Raw genomic sequence first — 22,648 nt, forward strand, 5'->3', positions numbered from 1 at the left:
ATCTAAAAGTCAACAAAGATATGCAAGTATGAGTTCTATAATTAGTTCTAAATTATAAAATAACTTAAGAGGTGGTGTTTGTGTTCCTCTTACCAAAGGTTCATTCACTTTCTCCCAGAAGCCTCCTGGTCAGCTGAAGCAAACGGATATATGACATTTCCCTTGATTCTTGAGTAATGACTGCAGGTGTCCCTCCATAGCACAAGGCAGAGTATCTACATTAAATGAAAGTTTCTCAATAAGCTGAAAACTCATCTAAGATCAAAAGCCTGGACATCCTTGCTTTCAGAAATTGCTGTTACAGGAGAATCATGAAGACATGCGTGAGAGTTAACGCTGTATATGCCGGTTTCATGCCAAACATCTTTTATTTGGAATTATATGACGAAAGCCAAATTTCCAAAACATCTTCAAGAAGGAAGATCGATACATGTATTTTAAAGTAATGGTTCCCATCTACAAGTAAGATATTCTTGGGTATCTCAGATCATCAAGGGTGACACAAAATCTTCAAAACAAAATTACTTTTAAATCAATTTTATTTAAAAAACATATATAAATAGGCCAAATAACACTCAAGCCTGAGAGGGCTGCAATCTTTTCTTAAGAACATAATAGTCCAGAAAGACTAATACTTATTGCTGATTCAGCTCACAGTACCAGCCCTCTTCAAGCAGCAGTACAATCACCAGCACACATTTTATGGGCAACTTTGAGGCGCATGAGGGAGTCACAGAGCAATGAGCCACAGTCTTGCCCTCAAGGAGCTTACAGTGTAGCTGGAGAAAAACAAAACATCCAGAACAAAGTTCACACATTTATCATAACAAAAGCAATTACTGGCATAAGTTATCACATGTTTTAACAAATGAGTGTTGGAATATCTTAGCAAATATACACTACATCAAGTTTCAACCTAACATATCCAAAAAAAAATCGTGGTTTTTTTTTTTTTTATTTTTTTTGTTCACTCATGTTTCAACTCAACTGAATTAAAAGAGGAAAATATAATTCCAAGCCAAATGTACCATAGTGTTTGCTGTCCCCAATGAAGGGATGAACTGTTCATGTCCTAGAATTTCTCCATGGTTCTACATCCAGATGTCAAATTCAGTAGTTCTGACTGCCAAACCGATGTACGAATTCAGACAGGGAGTAGACAGCTCCCCATCCTACCTCAGGATCCATACTGATAAAATCATTCAGGTTCATTTTGGAATCTAAAAAATTCATGAAAGAAATGTCCATTGAAAACACAATAAAACAACCCAGAGACCAAAAGTAGGGAAAAGTGTTCAAGTGGAGAAGGGTTCAATATCACTTCTGCAGTATTCTTGTCTCACACATGTAACTCAATCTAATTATGACAAAACATCACACAAACCCAAACTGGGGGGACACTCTACAAAATAACTGACCGGTACTCTTCAAAACTGTAAAAGTTATAAAAGGAAAGGGAAAAAAAAGAAATTGTCAGAGATTACAGGGGACTGAGGAGACAGGACAACTAAATGTAATGTCATGGGGTAGATTCTGGACCAGAGAAAAGAAATTAGTGGGAAGACTTGCAAAAGTTAATTAAGGTCCGTAAGTCAACAGTACTGGATCAATATATATTTTTTTTAATATTTATTTATTTATTTGACACAGAGCACAAGCAGGGGGAGCAGGAGAGGGAGAAGCAGACTCCCCGCCAAGCAGGGAGCCCGATGCGGGACTCGATCCCAGGACCCTGGGATCATGACCCGAGCCGAAGGCAGACGCTTAACTGATTGAGCCTCCCAGGTGCCCTGGATCAATATATTTACATCAAGTACATCATTTTCTTGGTTTCAATAATTACACTATGGTTATATAAAATTCAACATTAGTGGAATCCGAGTAAAAGGTATATGGGAATGCTCAATAGTGTTTTAGCGAATTTCTCAGAAGTCTAAAATTATTTCAAAATAAAAACTTAAAAATGGGGGCACCTGGGTGGCTCAGTCGTTAAGCGTCTGCCTTCGGCTCAGGTCATGATCTCAGGGTCCTGGGATCGAGCCCCACATCGGGCTCCCTGCTCGGCGGGAAGCCTGCTTCTCCCTCTCCCACTCCCCCTGCTTGTGTTCCCTCTCTCACTGGGTCTTTCTCTGTCAAATAAATAAATAAAATCTTTAAAAAAAATAAAAATAAAAATTAAAATTAAAAATAAAAAAAAAAAAACTTAAAAATGCATGAAGGAGGGCGCCTGGGTGGCTCAGTTGGTTAAGCAACTGCCTTCAGCTCAGGTCATGATCCTGGAGTCCCTGGATCGAGTCCCGCATCGGGCTCCCTGCTCGGCAGGGAGTCTGCTTCTCCCTCTGACCCTCCCCCCTCTCATGTGCTCTCTCTCATTCTCTCTCTCTCAAATAAATAAATAAAATCTTAAAAAAAAAAAAAAAAAAAAAAATGCATGAAGGAGGGCACTTGATGGAATGAGCACTGGGTATTATATGCAACTGATGAATCACTCAACTACCTCTGAACCTAATAATACATTATATGTTAATTAATTGATTTTAAATAAAATTTTTAAAAACAAAAAAAAGTATGAATAATCAAACTGCCAATTTATTGGATTCAACTGCCAATTACAGGAAATTCAGAGGCTACAAAAGAGATACAATCAGCAAAATCCAGACTGCTTCTCCCAGACCCAGCTTCTTCAACAAATACAGAAGAAAAAAAGAGTTGGGCAAGGAATCTATATATTAAAAAAGACTCTTAGGAGACATAACCAAACACAATGTAGGGCTTTCATTTGGACACTGATTCAAAAAAACAAACTGTACAAAAAAAAAGATGATATGGGGGCGCCTGGCTGGCTCAGTCGGTAGAGCATGTGGCTCTTGATCTCGGGGTCATGAGTTAGAGCCCCATGCTGGGTGTAGAGATTACTTAAAAATAAAATCTTTAAAAAAAAAAAAAGGATGATGACTTTATGACTTTTTTTCTTTTTTTAAGATTTTATTTATTTATTTGACAGAGAGAGACACAGTGAAAGCAGGAACACAAGCAGGGAGAGTGGGAGAGGGAGAAGCAGGCTTCCCGCGGAGCAAGGAGCCCGATGTGGGGCTCGATCCCAGGACGCTGGGATCATGACCTGAGCCGAAGGCAGACGCTTAACAACTGAGCCACCCAGGTGCCCCGACTTTATGACTTTATAACTGTGAATGTGAACACTGGCTAGAGAGCTATATGATGATTTTAAAGAATTACTGTTAACTTTTTTAGATGTAATAATGGTACAATGGTCATATTTAAAAAAAAAAAAAAGAAAGCCTTATATTTTAGAGATCCATACTGAAATATTTAGAGTTGAAATGACATAGTATCTGGGATTGGCTTCAAAATAATACAAGGGGCGCCTGGGTGGCTCAGTCGTTAAGTGTCTGCCTTCGGCTCGGGTCATGATCCCAGGGTCCTGGGATCAAGCCCCGCATCGGGCTCCCTGCTCAGCTGGAAGCCTGCTTCTCCCTCTCCCACTCCCCCTGCTTGTGTTCCCTCTCTCGCTGTGTCTCTCTGTCAAATAAATAAATAAAATCTTTAAAAATAATAATAATAATAATACGAGAAGGGGGAAAGTGGATGGGATACAAATGAATTGACTGGCCATGAACTGATAACTGTTGAAAGTCTGACATACTATTTTGTCTAGTTTGGTATATGATTTAAATTCTCCACACTAAAAAAAATTTTTAAGTATGTACATGTTGCTGTATCTGCCCATCAAAAAATTGTTACAGAAACTGCACTTCCACCATAAACCTATAGAAAACCGTGCAAATATATTTAGCAACTCTTTCCAGACGTTGGGACAATAAGCAGCTCACACCTGGGATTCCTAAGAAAGTAGAAACAAATAAGGGAAGCCCTTGGATCCCTCCAGCTTACTGGCCTCGGGGGCAGTGTCCAGAGCCCAGCACACAGAGGGGAACACACCTAGCGTGGCAGTCTTCCTGAGGTGAGAAGACAAACATCTAAGTTCGGGAGGGCCCGGGCAGCTGGACCTAGGGGGCAGAGTACAGGAGAGGGGGGTGCAGAGCGGAACCCCCACACCTCTCCCCACCCACCCTGACCACAACACACACCCAAGTCTTTGGCTGGGACTGACCTCCCGGGGCCAGGACAGAAGCACCAGAATGTAGTCGATCTAATAACTGCCAGAACTTCCACAGTCCCCCCAGCCAAGGGAGAGAGAACTTGTAAGGCACGAGCATTTGGTAGAGTCCTTAGAAGGGCTGCACCAGAGCACTGCGGCTAAATTAACACTAGATGAAAGGCTGCTCTGGACCTGCACTAAAAAAGCTTAAAAACAAGCCCTGAAAGGACCCAGCTGACTCCCAGTAATTTAACTGCATGCCAACACTGTTTTTAAAAAGCACCTCAAGACCCAGCAACTGACAACATAAATTCAAAGTCCAGCCTCCAACCAAATTTTACAAATCACACAAAGAAACAGGAAAATATGACCCCAAACCAGGGGAAATTTCAATCAACAGAAATGGACTAAAATGACAGAAATAATGGAACTAGCAGACAAGGAGCAGCTATTATAAACATGCCCCATATGTTCAAAAGGGTAGAGAAAAACATGAGCATGATGAAGAGAGAGAGAAATGAAAGACATTAAATCAGTCCAAAATGGAATTTCTAGACATAAAAAAATAAAATATATAAAATTTAAAAAAATGTGCTGGATGAGATTAACAACAAATTAGTGAATGCAGAAGACAAGAGCAATGAATTTACAGACAAGATAAAAGAATTATTCAGGGCGCCTGGGTGGCTCAGTCATTAAGCGTCTGCCTTCGGCTCAGGTCATGATCCCAGGGTCCTGGGATCAAACCCCACATCGGGCTCCCTGCTCCGCGGGAAGCCTGCTTCTCCCTCTCCCACTCCCCTGCTTGTGTTCCCTCTCTCGCTCTCTCTCTGTCAAATAAATAAATAAAATCTTAAAAAAAAAAAAAAAAATTATTCAAAATTAAGCATGTACAGAAAAAGTCTGAAAAAAAAGAACATCACTGACCTACAGGAATAATATCAAGCCATCTAACACATGTGTAGCTGAAGGACAAGAATTTAAAAGAGGGTCGGTGGTCAGAAAAAAATGTGCAAGGAAATAATGGCCAAAAGTTTTCAAATTTGATGAAAACTATAAATCCACCAATCTCAGGATCTTAACAAGCCTCAAGTGGAATAAACCTAAAGGAAACTACACTACAATCCATCCTAATCAAAATGCTAAGAACTAGTGACAAAGAAAAAAACGTTTAAAAATATTGAGAGCGGGAAGCATTCAGAGAAACAAGTACAAGATCAGAGCCCACCCAAGCAGAAAACGAGAGACATCTTTAAACAACTGAAAGCAGAAACATGTAAGCCTAGCTTACGTGACCGTGACCCCACAACTGTCTCTTTCAAAAATGCAGATAAGCACAGAGAATATAGAGAACTAGAAACAGAGTTGCTAACACCCTTCTAACAAAAAAGCTAGGTAATCAGCAAACACAGAACTTTTGTTGAAGTCATCAGAGAGCTGGGAATGCTGGATTGCCCCGTAACCGGAAACAAAGGGAAGACAGGCACCTGTCAGGAAGAGGGGGTGGCAGCTCCTACTGACCTGGGGGGGTGGATGCCACACTCTACAGAGGCCAGTAAAAGTCTGCAAAAATTTTTAACAAACTGCTTTTAAAAGAAATCTCAGCTTTTGAAATACAATATTTGTTTTCTAAGGCACCCCCCCTTTTCTGTTTTGTTAAGACTTTTTAATGTAATTAATTAAAAACTGATTACTATCTGTAGCCATTCATTATGTAAAAAGATCAATGTATTAAACACAAAATATAAAGAAAATTTTTTTTAGAGATCAAGGTATAATAAATAAACATCTGTCTCTTCTAATCTCCCCCATGAGGCACTATAACATTTCTGTTTACCTAACACTGATCCTCCAGCTTGGCTCAAATCAGCCAGTGTTACTAGACATTAGGAAGCAAGAAGATCGGAGGTATATGCGGACAAGAGGCAGGAAAGGACTCAGAAAGAGGGGGAAATTTGGTGTGCTCTATAATTCAGCCCAAGACTTAGGAAGTGTCTTTAAAAACTGAGCCATCAGTGGCTAGTGCTGGAACTGACTCTTCAGGGCAAGGTGATACGACTATAAATTTCAGTTTCCTTCTCATCGGGGAAAAAAAAAAAATAGTTCCTTTCTTTAAAATACACTAAATGCTGGGCGCCTGGGTGGCTCAGTTGGTTAAGCGACTGCCTTCAGCTCAGGTCATGATCCTGGAGTCCCGGGATCGAGTCCCGCATCGGACTCCCTGCTCGGCAGGGAGTCTGCTTCTCCCTCTGACCCTCCCCCCTCTCATGTGCTCTCTCTCTCATTCTCTCTGTCAAATAAATAAATAAAATCTTTAAAAAAATAAAAATACACTAAATGCTGAACTGAAAAGAGTGGTCTTGCAGACATATGGCCACCAAAATTATTAATCATATAATCCTAATGGTCAACATATCAAATGTACTAAATTCAAGCCCTAAGAGTCAATCCCACCACTGAATGCAGGGGATGGAGGGAAGTGCTATTAAAGTACCTGAAACAGGCATTAGGGTTCAATATTTTTCTTGAACCATTTTTTTCTTTTTTTAACCTTTTTTATTTTTTTATAAAACACTACTAATTAGCTAAAAGTAATTCTCACTTATCCTAACTTCAAATATATTCCTTTGATAAACACAGCATTTGAAGTACTGAGTTTACCACAAGAGAACATTACAGTGTCGTTAAATTATGACATGGGAGACCCATATGTTCACTCCACACTTCAGAGCAGATTCCTTTTAGTTTCGATCTAAGTTCAGGAGGTCCCTGATTAACTAAACCACACACAAGGCAGAAACCACCACCACCATGCCCCCTCCTCATCCTGCCTAGCTGTGCATCCGAAGCAAAGGGCTTAATCTTCATGCACCTCACTTTACACATCTATCAAATGTGGAAAATAACGCTTGCCTGAGCTGTGGTAAAAATTCTATTAAACTACTATGTAAAGCGGCTGGCACCAAAGCCTGGCACAAAATAGCATCTACTGGGCATTAGTCATCAAAACCAAAAGGAATGACTCAAAGAGGATCCGGGCTGACAGGCTGGTGTTTACTGAGTGCTTACTATGTGCTAGGCTCTGTGCTGGGTGCTCACGTCTGAAAGAGAAATGCTGGGTGGCTGAAAGCACACTGTCCCAGGCCACACCCTATACGGCAGGTTGCCTGAGACTAAAAGGAAGATCTATGACACCCCCTCCTAACCTAGGAGCTGTCCCCAATGCTAACGCTGAGGCTAGCAAGCAGGCTGGCAGACCCAAAAGCAACTCCAATATAAATGTTTAAAATCATGAGAGACAGTTTTTCAGAGAGAGCCTCAAAAATCAGTTTGAATCCTCTTTCAGTTTTCAAATACACCAAATATATTTATTTTCTTCCTTGCTCAACTCTGAATGTCACTGTCCTATTTTTCTGGTATGTTGTATAGCTTACAGAGCACTTTCACACAGAAGGTCCCATCCCCACGACGGGATGACCTCACCAAGAAATGGCAAACATTGAGAATTACTTACAATCATCAATAACGTTTCAAGCTCGTGTGAATGCCAAACAATAGTAATAGGGTGAAGAACTCTTTATCTACTTAAATCTCAGAAATTAATTGGACTGATGCCTAAAAGCACATAAATGTGATGAGTGGTACAATAAAACCTGCTAGATCTCACTTCCTTCTAATGCAGATTTTATCACACAGCCAGGGAAATGACATTTCACATATCGCAAGGATGCCCTAGGGACTTTCACCCTCACACGAAACCCCACCATGGCAAGGTGCTACTTGTCCCACTGTTAAATGACCCAAGTGCGCAGACCTCCTGAGGCCGTGTCCCAGCAGGAGGTACAACACCCCGGCAGTGTGCAAGGCGGCGTGCAGCTCTCGTGGTTCTGCTCCTGAACACCTCCCCTCCCTGCGAGCTCTTACGCTTTCCAGTCCTGTTCTCTGTGCCTCAATTTCTGAACCTAATAAATACGCACATCTGTGCTCCCTCTTACCTTCTTACGACTCAGGGAGTTTCATACAAAGAATAACACACACTTCTTGTCCCTGGTTAAGAGGCAATGCTGATCTGCACGGTGATCAGAAACCTCTATGAAAGGCATCTTTGGCTCACCTCCAGTTTCAATGCAGGGATATGATGGAGGAGGTTCTCTCCAGTTCCCACTGGAATCTTTCATGTGAGATCGGTCAGAAGCAAAGTTCTTCAAATACGAATCTGCACGGATCACTCTAAATTTCCTGCAGATAAGGCAACATTCATTTACATTAGGAAGGTTTCATAGTAAAATTCCCACTCAATTTTTACACAGACTCATTTTCTATGACATACACAAAAGTACCCAGGCATTTTTGTACTATTAGTAATACACAAATATCTATGCAGCTGTCACCTGTTAAAGAAACCTTGAGAAAGGATCAGCTGAAATCCAAAGCTACACAGGCACAGAAATATATCCAGGTGCCTTTATTTACTCAATTGTGTTTCAGGCATAAAGGGCATAATGTTCAGGTCCTGCCATCACAGACCCCTCAATTTTCTCATCATTAAGGTCACAACCCACACACCCACCCACCCACCCACATATACATATATGACAGAAATCCCCAAAATGGCTTTCAGAAAACATTTGGGATCTCATCACACACATTTTTAAAAGAATGCCAACTTTTATATGTTGGACAACTCTTTTTTTTTTTTTTTTTTTTTTAAGATTTTATTTATTTATTCATGAGAGACAGAGAGAGAGAGGTGCAGAGGGAGAAGCAGGCTCCCAAGGAGCAGAGAGCCCGATGCGGGACTCGATCCCAGGACTCTGGGATCATGACCTGAGCCGAAGGCAGACGCTTAACCATCTGAGCCACCCAGGCGCCCTATGTTGGACAACTCTTAAAACTTCAAAATATTTTGAATCTTCTGTATAGGACATCATTTTTAAATATCAACTCAATGGTGATGCCAAATCAAGTGATCTTTGCAAAACAAATGGCAAAAAAATAGAAAATCACATACACACACACACACACTCACACAAACTCTCTGTATAACTGTCAAGGTCTAACTTCAGAAATAGGTAAATCCATCCTGAATCTCCTCACCTTCTAAACTGTGGATGGATGTCCTCGTCAGACTTAAAGGCATCTTCCACGTAAGTGTCAAATGGACAGGGAAATGGCAGCACAGTGTCAAGATCATAAATGAAGCTCTGTCCTCCACTTGAAACATGAAGCAGGACAACATGGTAATCCTAGAAGTAAAAGTTGCTGAGGTTAACCAAGTTACTTCATGATGGTGAATTCCAAGGTCACAGTAATAACTCATATATAATCATTAACAATGAATACAAGACTAATACAACCCTTCTTAAAATAGCAAAATAAAACAAAGCAAACACAAAACCCCCAAAAAAGACTAAGTGTCCAGTGACAGGGAACACTTAAATAAGTAGTGGAAATGTTCATATACATTAAATGTATACCCTTTGACCTAGCAATTTTACCTCTAGGAACCCATCCTACAGAAAAAAATGGCCATACGCATGTAAAGGTATATACATACAAAGAAAATCTCTGCAGCACTGGTTACAATAGTGAAAATTCAGAAACAACCAAAAGCCCACCATGAGAGAAATAAACCACAATGCAGCCACCAAAAAAAAAAAAAAAAAGAAAAAAAACTTAGGTAAATTTATGCAGAAAATGGAAAAACGGATTTGTTACATAGTTGGATGGGAAAAGTAAATTGCAAAATATGTACTATATATTATTTTTTTAAAAGCTATGTGTATACAAAGACACACATGTGCATTCTAAAGTACACATGCATGCATATGAATACAGAGGAAAAGGTGCAAGGATACCCTCCAAGTATTAACAAAGGGGATTGCTTGGGCGAGCCTGCAATGTGAAAGAAGAACTTTAAAGTGTTGTTGCTGTTAAATAGGCCAACCCCAGTCTGTAGCCATTAAGGAGAAAAGATGAAGACAGTGTCCCCTGTGCGGCTCGGCTGGGACGCACCACTCAGTCCCCGACACTGGGCACTGCCCAACACCAGCTAATGGCTAGAAGGGACCGGAAGGAAGTTATGAAGGGGCATGAGGGCAGTCAGATGCTCTGAGTCCCTCGGAAGAAAGGCGCTCTCACAGAGAACAGGACTGAGAGATAAAAGGCTCACATTAGTACCGCATTAGTCCCACCACCTTATACTTCTAGTACTTCAGAGCTTACAGAGCACTTTCTCAAACATGGTTTCATCAACCCTACGATGGGAGGAAGGTGATTAATTAAGACTGGAGATGCTCTGCCATCAAAGCCTAAAGAGCTTCTTTTGGCTCCAGTGCTATCTTCGTAAGGCAGAAATAGCATCAGAAATGGATTGTTATGCCCTGCACTCCCCTTAATGCATGCTACCCTCCAGATAAATAAAGTGAGAGCGGCCCCCCTTCCACTGGGTGCGTCCGTGTTATTCCCATCCTTCCGCAGCAAGCTTTCCACCTCTCCCCCCGCAACCATCCCTTGCGTGCTGGCTCTCTCCAGGAGTCTCCAGTCTCTGCCTCATCCAAAACCTGTTTCTCTCTTGACATCATCTCCCTCCTATTCCAGCGGCTTTGAAGTGCATACTCTCTATTGTCTGTGAGAAACTGTGTAACTGAAGTAAAGATGCAAAGATGAGAAAGGAAAGTCCTGACCCTCGAGGAGCTTGCGGAGCAGAGAGTGGGGACCAGTCAAGTGCTGCGGACAGCGTGAGGGTGACAAAGAGCAGGAGGCTACAGGTGAGGGCCTTCAGGTCAAACCTTGGCCCCTCCCCTTCCACAGACTGCTGCTGGGACAATTAAGGAGATTACGTACGTAAACACTTTTTAAAAGCCAAGCCAGAAATGGAGAGGAGTGGGGCCCAAAAGCCAAGGAACATGTCACTGAGGAAAGGCTGCCACGGCTGAGTCCTGCCTGAGGGGAGTGTGTTCCGGGAAGAAAGCACAACTTGTGGAAAACACATAAGTAATGAATATCCACAACCTCCCGGTTAGTTTGGGTCCATACCCCCACATCCCAGATGGCTGGTGAACTGGAGAGGGAAAGCAGGCCTCAACTCCAAGTCGCCTTTATAGCACAGATGTGGAGTCAAGGAATACAGATCAAGCTGCAGCCTCACTCTCTGAGTTGGGTTCAGCACCTACCCAGATGCCTGGACGAGACCAAGTTGGGCTAGGGGGAGGGAAACCCACCTAGAAGGCGATCAGCTTCTTGGGACTAGGTGTCTCTACCCATCGGGGTACTGATTTCCTACAACAGGACAGCAGTGAGGCAAAGATACATTTGCCAGAGGGTGTGGGGGGACTTCTCGTAACAGGAATCTCATTCTGGGGTGCCATGAGATGCTGTATAAGGGGGACATGACTACAGGTCCTTTCCCTGCAAGTTTCTCTAAAACGAGAAGAAAGACCATGACGCAAAGTCAGCTGAGTGGTTCAGCAACAGGGATGACTTCTAGGGCACATGGACAGTCTGCAACAAGGGTTACGTAGCTATTGTTGCTAACAAGAAAAGCTTGAGCACCAGTACCAGACACTGTACCAGGTACCAGAATAATGCCTCCCACGCATTATGTCACTTAAGACTCGCAACTGGCCAGAGGAGGACACTGAAGATAAGATAAATAACATGTCCAGTTCATAAAGCCACCAATGGGAGGACTGGGACTTAACTCCAAAACTGGGTTTGGGCTTTAATATTAGCACAGCAAATCACCTGCTGGTAAAGGAGGCAAGAATGTGAGCTCTGTGAGGCCAGGGATTTTAGTCTATTTAAATATAGGTTAAATAAATGGATGAAACCAATTCAAATGATACCTTATTTTAAACAAGTATCAGAAATAGATGCTGGTTACAGTATCATGAATGGAGTTTTTCTTTAAATTTATCTTCATGTTATTAGCATAAACAATTCTTCAGAGGGACAGGTTAAGGCGACACCTAGATGTGTACTAGAAAGGACCCCAGGCTGAGACCCAGTCCTGCCATTGATCAGCTAGATAACTTCGAGCTTCTCACTCTTCTTCGGGGCTTGTTTCTTCACCTGAAAAATGGAAGGGCTGCAGTAGATCCAGGTTTTTCCAATGCTAGTCATGGTTACTCACAAGTGTGCTAAGAACACTAACTCCTGAACCTTCTCTAAATCAACTAAATCAGAAACCTCTACTTTTAACATGATATCCAGATAATTCTAATATGCAGCTGGACTAGATATTGCTGAAGTTCCTTCCAGTGTTAAATGGATAACAGCCTAGGAGATCACAAATATATCTGCCACATCAGCTATTTAAAATCTTTCCTATATGGGGCACCTGGCTGGATCAGTCGGTAGAGCATGTAAAGCTTGATTCTGGGGTCATGAGTTCGAACCCCACATTGGGCGTAGAGCTCACTAAAAAAAATAATAATTAAGAAAATAAAATCTTTCCTGTAATAATAAAATTAAATGAAAACGTGTCTGTAAGTACTACCCTAGACAAACTAACATCTATTCCCAAGAGGTCAATTATCAATAATTATCATAGCCTTTCTCTACTGCTCTAACCACTTCTGCTTTAACAAAACATAGAGACCACTCAGGAATTACAAGTACTAATGCACCAGAAGCTCTCTGAATTGATCATCTTACCCAGATCACAGGTCCATCTCCAGGTCTTGCCTGTTGTTTCCAGATAGGTATCTACAAAATATAATCAATTTCATAAGGCACAACTTCAGTTATACCACTACTACATTCTTTAAAGCAATACAAAAATATAAAATATTTCTAAGCAACCAACAATCAAGGTGAATGAAGAAGAAATCTAAATCCTTCCAAGTGTTCTTAACAATGAAAACGCAAAAATTATCTGATGTTCTTTCGAGAGTAGAAAGAGACCTCAACAGGGAGTCAGAAGGCCCGGAAGATTCAAGTCTTGCTTTCCTACATTATTTGTGGGACCTCCCTGAGCCTCTATTTCTTAATCTATAAAATGGAGATAGTTGTCTGAAGCCTGCCTACTTTACCGTGTTTCCATTAGCATCAAATGAAATGATGCTTACAAAAGTGCTTCCCAGGGTGCCAGGCTGGCTCATTTGGTAGCATGTGTGACTCTTGACCTTGGGGTTGTGAGTTCAAGCCCCACACTGGATGTAGGGATTACTTAAAAATATAAATCTTTAAATATTTTTTTAAAGTGCTTTACAAAATATTAAGGGCTTACTTTTTTTTAAAGGCTTGCTTTTTTAATACTTCATGTAAATTTACCATAATTTTATTTAAACTCCAGAGACAAAAACATCTTTACTTCAAACCTGAGAGTATGTGGCTCTAGCCTAAGCAATTTAAAAACCTCTAACTTAATACCTAAAGAGAAGGGACTTAATCTGTGTATACCGTCATCTATTTCTTGACCTACAAATAAGGGACTAAACTTTTCTAACTCAACTGTGCCCTGAAAGGAAAAAAAAAAAAACTCATTCAAAAATAAACTTTAAAATGTTGCTGTATTTTATAAAGCACATTTTGGGACAGTGCTGACCCCATACTATATTTAGTTCCTATTGTCACCATAAATCTCTTGTTCTCTTTCTGCAACCACTCACCAACTTACCATCTTCCTCTCATTAGATATGAAGACAGCATAACACTCTTCTAAAGGATACTGGTCATGGTTTTTGATGTATTCACAGAGCTTCCAAATATTTTCTTCACTGAAATAAAATAATAGTTTAATCAGCACAATTAAGCAATAGTGCTCTGTGTCTTTCAAATTTGAACAGAAGAGTGATGAAGACATAAAAAAGTTGGAAGAGATTTTAAACACCACCTCATCGAATAACTGACTGATGTTTGACCCTCTTCTAAAACATCCCCAACAAGGTGTGACCCAATTTATACCGTGTGCCGACCTCTCTCCAAACAGAATGCTCGCTACCTGCCCCAGCAGTGCTTGCACATGGAGGCATTTTATAACTGATAAGATGCTACATCAATACTCCCTAAGTTTTGGATCCAGGGACTTGAGATACAGCTGGAATTCTAACTCAGCCACTTATGAGGTAAGAAGCTTTGAACATCCTGACCTGAGTATCTGCTTTTCTCATGCGTAAAATGGGGATAATCATATACTTGACAAATCAATGGGGATAATCAATGCGTAAAATGGGGATAATCAAATACTTGACAAATCTTAGTTAATATTGGTTCACTGCTCCCCTTAGGAATGGGGCAGGATGAGTGTGTTGGGGAGGAGGGCTTCTGGCTGGAAAAGACCGGGGAGCAGTTACACGATATGCCGAGGAATTCTTTTGGAGGGAGACTCTAAGTGGGATTCCCTGCATCCCTCTGGTACAAAAGAGGTTCTGACTTTTAGGAAGTCCTTTCTCATACTGAACTGAAATCCATCTTCCTATACTTCTACCCCAGGTGAATCTCCTTTTCTCTATGACATGCCTTTAGATATTTAAAGCAGTAGTCAGAATCACCTAAGTAAAGCAATGCCCAGTGCATCAAACCAAGCCACACTGGTAGCCACAGGCACACTCCCACACAGGCAAAATCAATCATTGCTGGCAGTATTCACAGCTCAGCCTCTGGATTCTTATCTTTTTCTAAAGAGCCACACCTCACCTTTGTTCAAAATGAGCTGCATCAGCACTCTGTTCGTACTCGTGACTCAATCTGTCAAAGCCTAATTTCCAAACATGGAACCTGGATGTTCTAAGACCAAGTTTTCAGAAGACATTTTTCTGTCCAGCCTGTAGACATTCTGGAGTTGATCAAAGACATCTTCAAGAGCTTATGATGTAAAAGCACTATGCTAAGTGCTTGGAGGATGTAATGATAAATTAGAGCTCACAGACAGTGAGAGGAGACATACAGATCCATAAATAAGCATCAGAGAAGGCCATAAAAGATGCATAGAAGAGTCATTAATTTTGAGGGACACAGGAGGATGGAGGAGGTATAGGTCAGTGGCTTCTCATTGTTTGTTCCCCTCCTCCAGTCCCAAGGATGAGCAGAGTTAACACGAAGAGTTTGAGAATCCGAGTGTACACAAATACTGTTGGCAAGCTGAGTACATATGTGGATGGACAAACTTTGTCTATTATTTTTCAAGTATGTGTGAATGTTACAAAGAGAAAAAAAAACTTAAACATAGGCGTCACTGAATCTGTAGTCCTTTTTTATCAATTTTTTACAACTACAATTAATATCATATAGGAGGATCTCAAGAAACATTTGATGTTTAAAAAAGGGGGGCCTTGGGGCACCTGGGTGACTCAGTCAGTTAAGCATCCAAATCTTGATCTCAGCTCAGGTCTTGATCTCAGGATCGTGAGTTCAAGCCCTGTGTTGGGCTCCACACTGGGCATGGAGCCTACTTAAAAGGGGGGGTTGGGGGCGCTTATACTTGGAAATGCTGGGAGTTACTGTTGGGATAGGAAGACCCTCAGATTTGGTGTGAGTCCTAGCACCTCTTTAAAAAAGAGGGGGATTGGGCGCCTGGGTGGCTCAGTTGGTTAAGCGACTGCCTTCGGCTCAGGTCATGATCCTGGAGTCCCAGGATCGAGTCCCGCATCGGGCTCCCTGCTCAGCAGGGAGTCTGCTTCTCCCTCTGACCCTCCCCCCTCTCATGCTCTCTCTATCTCATTCTCTCTCTCAAATAAATAAATAAAATCTTAAAAAAAAAAAAAAAGAGGGGGATTGTAATAATAATGTTCCAACCTACTGGTTGATTATTTTGTAGCAGAAAGACTAACAAAGCAGCATTAAGGTCAAGATTCTGCAAGGGTTACTGGTGATGGGCTGAGGTCAGAGAAGCATGCAGAAGGGAAGGATCCCTGACACATAGCAGGTGCTCAACTGTTCAAAGAATACAAACAATTACAATTGAATTAGACATGCTCTGCAAACCACCTAGTGCCACACAAATACCAGTTACCACTATTATCTTTCAGCTAGATCTGAACAGATAAATAACATCCGACTAAAGAAGCAGAAAAGAGGCATTTATTTCAAGTTATAAGAACCTGCAGGAGCAAGCGTAGTAAGGTGCACGTACCTGATAGATTAAGACAGGGCAGAACACTGGTTCTCAACTAGAGGCGATTTTGCCCCCCAGGGAACATTTGGCACTATCTGGTGACATTTTTGGTTGTCACAAATTGGGTGAGGATGCTACAGGCATCTAGTGAGTAGAGGCAAGGGATGCTGCTACATGCCCTACAATACACAGGACAGCCTCCCACATTAGCATGCTCAAAATGTCAATAAAGCCATGGCTGGAGAAGCCCTGGGTTAGAACAGAAGGCAGGTTCAGAATGAGACTGGAGAAACACATGGTGACCAGATCTGAAAGGACCTGCTATGCTCAGGAGACAGACTTCACTGTCTGTGACTGTATTCCTGAAAATGTGATAAATGGACGAGCCTAAGACTCCTCCACTGCACTGTTCACACATCCAGACTCTCTGTGGAGTGGGACCCTAAGATCTGCATGCTTTACAAGCTCCCAGGTGATTCTAGGGTTCATTTGAATTTAGAACGGCTTTCAGCAGTGTGAAGCCAGCTAAGGTTCAGGACCTGAGGGGATAGGAGAGATCTGGGCAGAGGCCTGTAAGGAAGGACTGGAACAGGCCACTGACAGCCAAGGAGGGCCTGGCCCATGGCTGAAGGAACTTAAGGGAGACCATCTATTGAAGAGATGTCTATTCCCTACCATGCTTCCACCAGATGACTCCACTCTAGCTGTCCCAGCTACCTTGTTCCTAGAATACTCCTGCACACTTCCTTCTCAGAGCCTTTGCACCACTGCTCCCCTGCCTAGAATGATCTTCCTCCAATATCCACAAGGCTCCCACCCTTTTTTATTCAGATCTCTGCTCAAATACCACTTTATCAACAATGCCTTCCTTAAATATCCATCATGAAAAAATGAGTCACCATCCCTTACCTTGCTTTATTTTCTCATAACACTTAACACCAAACATGGTTTACTTGGTTTTGCTTGTTTTCCCTGAACCAAAACATATGAACCATGAGATCTTATAGGGAATTTGTCTACCCTGTGTTGTATCCCAAAGTGCCTACAATTGTGCACCCACAGTCCAAGTGCCTCATAAACATTTATCGAATGAATAAATAAAACAATGAATGGACATTAGGGACAATAACTAAGGGGATTTACGTGAGAGGTAAGAGAAATAAAGTGCAGTCGTTAAGAATCATGGACTCCTATACTACAGAAGTTCCAATTTCAGCACCACCTCTTGCTAGATGTGTGATCTTAAACGCAGCCTCTCTGTGGCTCCCTCTTTTCACTAATAAAATGAGGTAAATGATAGAACCTATCTCCGAGCCATGGATGGAAACACTCGGCACTTGCCCTGACAGGCAGTCAGAGCTGAACAAATGTTAAATTCTTGGTGACACTGGTTTGATGACCAGCTAAAGGAGGAAGTTTTAGATGGGCCTGAGGTTTCTTTTGCAACTGGAGGTTGGGGAAGAAGTCATTACTCGGGTGTGGGAGTGAAAAAGACCAAGGTTCCAGGAGGGGTGATTTGGCCACACAGGTGGCCTGGGACAGGGGTATAGTGTGTAGACTTCAGAGCCAAACTCTCTACAGGTAAATCCCCATTTCTTCATTCACAAGATATGTGGCCTTAAGGCAAATTAGTTGCACCCCTCTGTGCCTCAGTGTTCTCATCTTTAAAAACGGGGATAACAAAAATACCTACCTCCTAGGGTAATTGTGGGGCTCAAATGAATTCGTTTACACAAGCGAATCAAAACAATGTTTGGCATACAGCAAGTGCTATGTAAATGTAATGGGCATGATAATGACAACATGGTGGTTCATGATGGTTTCTGGTACAAGAAGGCCTGAAATGGATTCCTGGTCGCTATTAGCTGATGACCTTGGGAAAGTTATTTGCAAAATCTCCGTTCCTCCATTCTCTTTCAAAATTAAAATGAGTGTGAAACCACAAAGGCTTCAGCAGAGTAATTTGCAAAGGTTCTCCGCGCTCCACCCTCCGCCTCCAACTCCCCTTCCCGGCCCCCAAGCACCGAGATCTGCTGAGAAATGTCCAAGCGAAAAGCGCCGGGCATTAGTAATGCACCACCGACCCTACCATCCCTGGGAGTTCCGCCCCTCCCCCCCTCTCCAAATGCCTACGCTCCACTCAGGAGACGAGGGCTGCCATTCCCGCTCCCTCATCCCACAAGCGGGAAAACCCGCCAGTGGAGGCCCAGAGCGCCCCCAGGGAGGGGCTGAGAAGAGGCGGGGCCCGGCTGCGACGCCGAGACCCAAGGAGCCAGGGAGACGCCGGGGGCTGCACCCGCGCCCCTCACCAGTAGCAGCTGTTGTAGACACAGGCGTCCCGCGGGGGGCTGGCCGGCTGGTAGCGGGCGGCTGCAGCGGCGGGGGCATCCCCCTCCATGGCGCGCTGGCTTGGGCCTGAGGCGAAGCGACTGCACCAGCCCCGCGGCCAGGCTTCGGGGGAGGAGACGGCGCTCGGCGGGCCGCGCGGGTTCTCGGGGCGGAGCCCGGGCAGCTGGTGCAGTTCCCGGGTGCTGGAGCCAGGGACCGGGTAGGCGGAGTCTGGGCGGAGCGAACGACGCAGGTTCCGGGCGCGCGGAGCCCACGAGGGCGGCGCAAGTTCCGGCTGGATGGAGCCCGGGCTGCGCGGATTTTGCAGATTCCGGTGGGCGGAGCCCGGGCGGGAAGCGCCGTGCAGGTTCCGGAGCCAGGGCGAAGTGGGCGGATGGTGTGGGGGGGGGAGGTGAGCGGCGTGGGCTTCCAGTGGGCGGAGCCTTGGACGAGGGGGATTGCGTAATTCCGGGTAGACGGGACCCAGGCAGGTGGGTGGAGCCATGGCGGGGCGGTGCTGGCGGAGCTCGAGTCCGCTAGGGCGGGGCCGGGCATGCTCTGGGCGGCGGTAAGAGCGAGGATGGGGTTAGGGTGGGGAGGACAGCGGTCACCCGCAGGTGGCTTGAAGGAGTCCCGGGAGGGCGTGGAATTGGTAAACCGCCCGACCCTGAACGGCGCTTCGGGAGTCTCCCGGAGGCGTCTGAGACCCTCTTCAAAGCCAGGGCTGGGGTTGCTGGCTGTGGAGGAACCAGACGGGACGCGGAAGACTCGACTTGTGCAAGTGAAATGAGGGAATCTTGTATGTGAAAAAAGAAGCTTTAGCAGTTTTATCCTAGAGGCCCCTAGAACCCAGGGCAAGGGGGGAGTTAATTCCAAATACGTCCGCATCGGACGGTTTTATAGAGGGATAGCAACCCCAAATCTCACCATGTTGTAACATGTCTTTAATAGAATTGTGTTGACTGAGAAAGATACAGTGATTCCTTGACAGAGTAAGTTTTTTTTTTAAGATTTCATTTATTTATTCATAAGAGACAGAGAGAGAGGTAGAGGGAGAAGCAGGCTCCCCGCTGAGCAGGGAGCCAGATGCAGGACTGGATCCCAGGACCCTGGGATCATGACCTGAGCCGAAGGCAGATGCTTAACGACTGAGCCACCCAGGCGCCCTTGATAGAGTAAGTTTTAAAAAAGTTTAAAAAGAGTCCCCATGGCATCCGTTTTGTGTTAATCGTATATTTGCCAGCAGTCTGGAAGGAACCAAATTATTAAAACTGTTTATCTCTGATGAATGAATGGTATGAAGGACTTTCACTTTATACTTATTAGCCTTCTGAATTGTCTTATATTTGTAATGAACATATATAACTGATAGGGGTACTTCCCATTATAAAAACTGAAATTCTTAGTTGGTTTATAGGCCATCTGCAGTCAGGAGTTCGAAAGCCTCTACATAAATCCTAAAGACTTCAAACATAAGTCCTTGTGTCAGTTATCAATGTATTGCCTCTCGGCTCTGACACACACTTCAGTATAGGCTCTATGATAAATAACAGAATTCCTTTAAGCATTTCTCCTTCAAAGTGGGCACCAAGTTAAGCCTTCTCAGTAAAGTGTGCTGGAAGAAAAAGCTTCCTGCAGTTTCTGGGGTGGTACAAGAGTTGGGAGTCTGGTCCTGAGAACAGCTAGTGGGGTCTGCTCCAGCCACAGGCTCAAACCCAATTCCTCTGTGACCTTACAGCTTTTGTTTGGCAATAACCTTCCTGCAGCCCTCTTAACCCAGAAACCAGAGTCTTGTGAGGCCAGCAGGCAGCCACCTGCCCATACTTCTTTGGCAAGCCCTTCAATGGCAGGCAGTTACCTGTGGCCAGCAGGGTCACACACACTGAGCAGTCATTCCCTCACCAAGCCTTCCCCTCCTCCCCCAACCCCACCATTCTCCCCTTGGCATTCCGAGAGCCTTCTACTCCAGCTGGCTCCTAGACTACTAAGGCATCCCCATGCCACTGGTTGGTGATTGCTCCCCTCTGCCCCCTTCTCTACCTTGCTTAAGGGAAGTTGAATGTCAAGAATTAGCTCTGATAAAAGTGTAACCAAAAGATACACCTAGGGCTGAGGACAAGTACTCAAGGATAAATTTGAAAGGAGTTTGCACCTGGTTGGAGAAGGCATGAGTTGCCTACCCGATCCCAGAGAAGTTCACTGGTTTACCCAGTCTAGAGGTGGTCTGAAGTTGCTGGGCAAACAACAGAGACAGGGGTAGAGGAGAGCCAGCAGTCTCTGCCATTATGTACTTTCTTTATGCTTCTTTATGCTTCAAACTTTCTCATAAGTAGGAATTTTTTTAACAAACAAAAATAGATTGTATTTTTTACATTCATGTGATTTCATAGTAGAGACTATAAAAAGGGATATGGTTTCAGAGGAATAAGGTTCTAATGCTTAGAAACAGATTCTGACCTATAAACTCCAAAGATCTGGTTGAGGAAGAAATAAGAGTGCACTCAAAGAACCCCAAACCCAATGAAATCAGGATGTTAAAGGATTGGGGTTTACAGAAAGGGCACAGAACAAAGAAAGTATAAAAGAGGACCACAGATGTGAAAGGGGAGATCAAGAAGTAGGCAGCACATAATACATAGAGGTTTAACCACGAAAGGATTTTTTTTTTTAATTGGGGGAGGAGGTATTTTTAATGCTCAGTGTTAAGAGCTAGAAGAAAAAAGAAAGAGATAATCCCATCGCTTGGGACCATATGATATGTGGTAAGGGACTATATAAGTGAAAGAAACAAATACCCGTTGTCTATTTTGATTGTGTTTTCTCTTTTCTCTATCAAAGAAAATGATCCTCAGGCTGTAAAGAATAAGGGAAACAGCAGGGAGAGGGAATTAAAGCCAAAATAGGTGCAGTGCTAGAAAGCACCAATTTTCCTTAAACGGGTTAAAAATCTTCAGACCCAGATGAGTTATATCCCAACATACTGAAAGTGCTGCAGATTATGACCCCAAAGCCTTTATTATGGATCTTTGAGAAAATATGTTGGAGGAGATGACTTAAGACTAAATATGAATACTTGCTGTCTTGAGTTTCATAAAAAGGAAAAATATGTATTCCAGACACTATACTCTGTGAACTTGATGCCTATTCCCAGGATGATTTGTGGCCATGAAGAAAGGTGATTATTTAGGGACCTTTAGTGGTTTACCAAACCCATTTCATGCCGCATGGACCTCATTTCATGTTGTTGGAAGAATTAATTGATCATTAGAATAGAATTATAGCACAAGCACTATAATTTGATTCCAACAAAGCAGCTGGCCCGGTATTAGTCATGACTCATTCAGTTAGAAGTCAAGGCAGAAAGGCTGTTTATTAGCTCGTTTAATGGGAAGGACGCTGAAGTGGCTCTCAGAATCAAAAGATGAGCTGCAGAACCCGGGATCTCAAGGGACCAGAAGCAGAACCCACTTCCCCAGGCCTTCTTTCTCCCCAGCTCTCAGACTGCTTCTCAATGCTTGGCTTCATCCAGAGATGACTTCACTTCCTGCTGTGGGGAGGATGGCCGTTGGCAGCCCCATATTCATATTTTCCAGGCTTGGCAACCCCAGTGGAAAGAGAAAACTCCCTTTTCTCATAGCAATCACATAGAGCAACTTGTACCTTTATTTTTTATGTTTCTGTACTGCCTTTTTTACACTTACAGTTGACCCTTGAACAGCACAGGTTTGAACTGCATGGGTCTACTTACACACATTTTTTTTACAGTACAGTACTGTAAATGCATTTTCTCTTCTGGTTTTCTTAAAAACATTTTCTTTTCTCTAGCTTATTTTATTGTAAGAATATGGTGTATGGTATATAATACATACAACGTACAAAATAAGTGTTAATTGACTGTTAATGTTATCAGTAAGGTGTCGGTCAATACTAGGCTATTAGTAGTTATATTTTGGGGGAGTCAAAAATTATATGCAGGTTTTTGACAGCACAGGTATTAGCGTCCCTAAGCTCCATGTTATTCAAGGGTCAACTGTATTACTTTCTTTTTTTTTTTTTTTTTTTTTTAAAGATTTTATTTATTTATTTGAGAGAGAGAGAGAGCACATGAGAGGGGGGGAGGGTCAGAGGGAGAAGCAGACTCC

General features: G+C 43.1%; 1 protein-coding gene across 1 annotated transcript; it reads right to left on the bottom strand.

Annotated features, from left to right (window-relative positions):
- Positions 1–521: 521 nt before the first annotated feature.
- Positions 522–18,738, bottom strand: NTAQ1 (N-terminal glutamine amidase 1). Its single transcript, XM_036108372.2, has 6 exons — positions 18,488–18,738; positions 13,743–13,842; positions 12,779–12,829; positions 9,218–9,366; positions 8,235–8,359; positions 522–1,220 (listed from the first exon to the last, which is right to left on the bottom strand). The coding sequence occupies exons 1-6, from the start codon at positions 18,574–18,576 to the stop codon at positions 1,111–1,113; spliced, it is 624 nt and encodes a 207-aa protein (XP_035964265.1). The 5' UTR covers positions 18,577–18,738; the 3' UTR covers positions 522–1,110.
- Between the last annotated feature and the right edge of the window lie 3,910 nt (positions 18,739–22,648).

This window comes from Halichoerus grypus, chromosome 5 (genome assembly GCF_964656455.1).
Source record: "Halichoerus grypus chromosome 5, mHalGry1.hap1.1, whole genome shotgun sequence".
Classification (NCBI taxonomy): Eukaryota; Metazoa; Chordata; class Mammalia; order Carnivora; family Phocidae; genus Halichoerus; species Halichoerus grypus.

What these genes read in the sequence shown, in the direction of transcription:
- NTAQ1 (XM_036108372.2), bottom strand. Translation starts at nt 18,576, where the DNA reads ATGGAGGGGGATGCCCCCGCCGCTGCAGCCGCCCGCTACCAGCCGGCC. An exon ending in GTCTACAACAGCTGCTACTG is followed by an intron (nt 13,843 to 18,487) that starts GTGAGGGGCGCG and finishes ATTTTATTTCAG; the next exon opens with TGAAGAAAATATTTGGAAGC. An exon ending in TCCCTGCATTGAAACTGGAG is followed by an intron (nt 1,221 to 8,234) that starts GTGAGCCAAAGA and finishes TGAATTTTTTAG; the next exon opens with ATTCCAAAATGAACCTGAAT.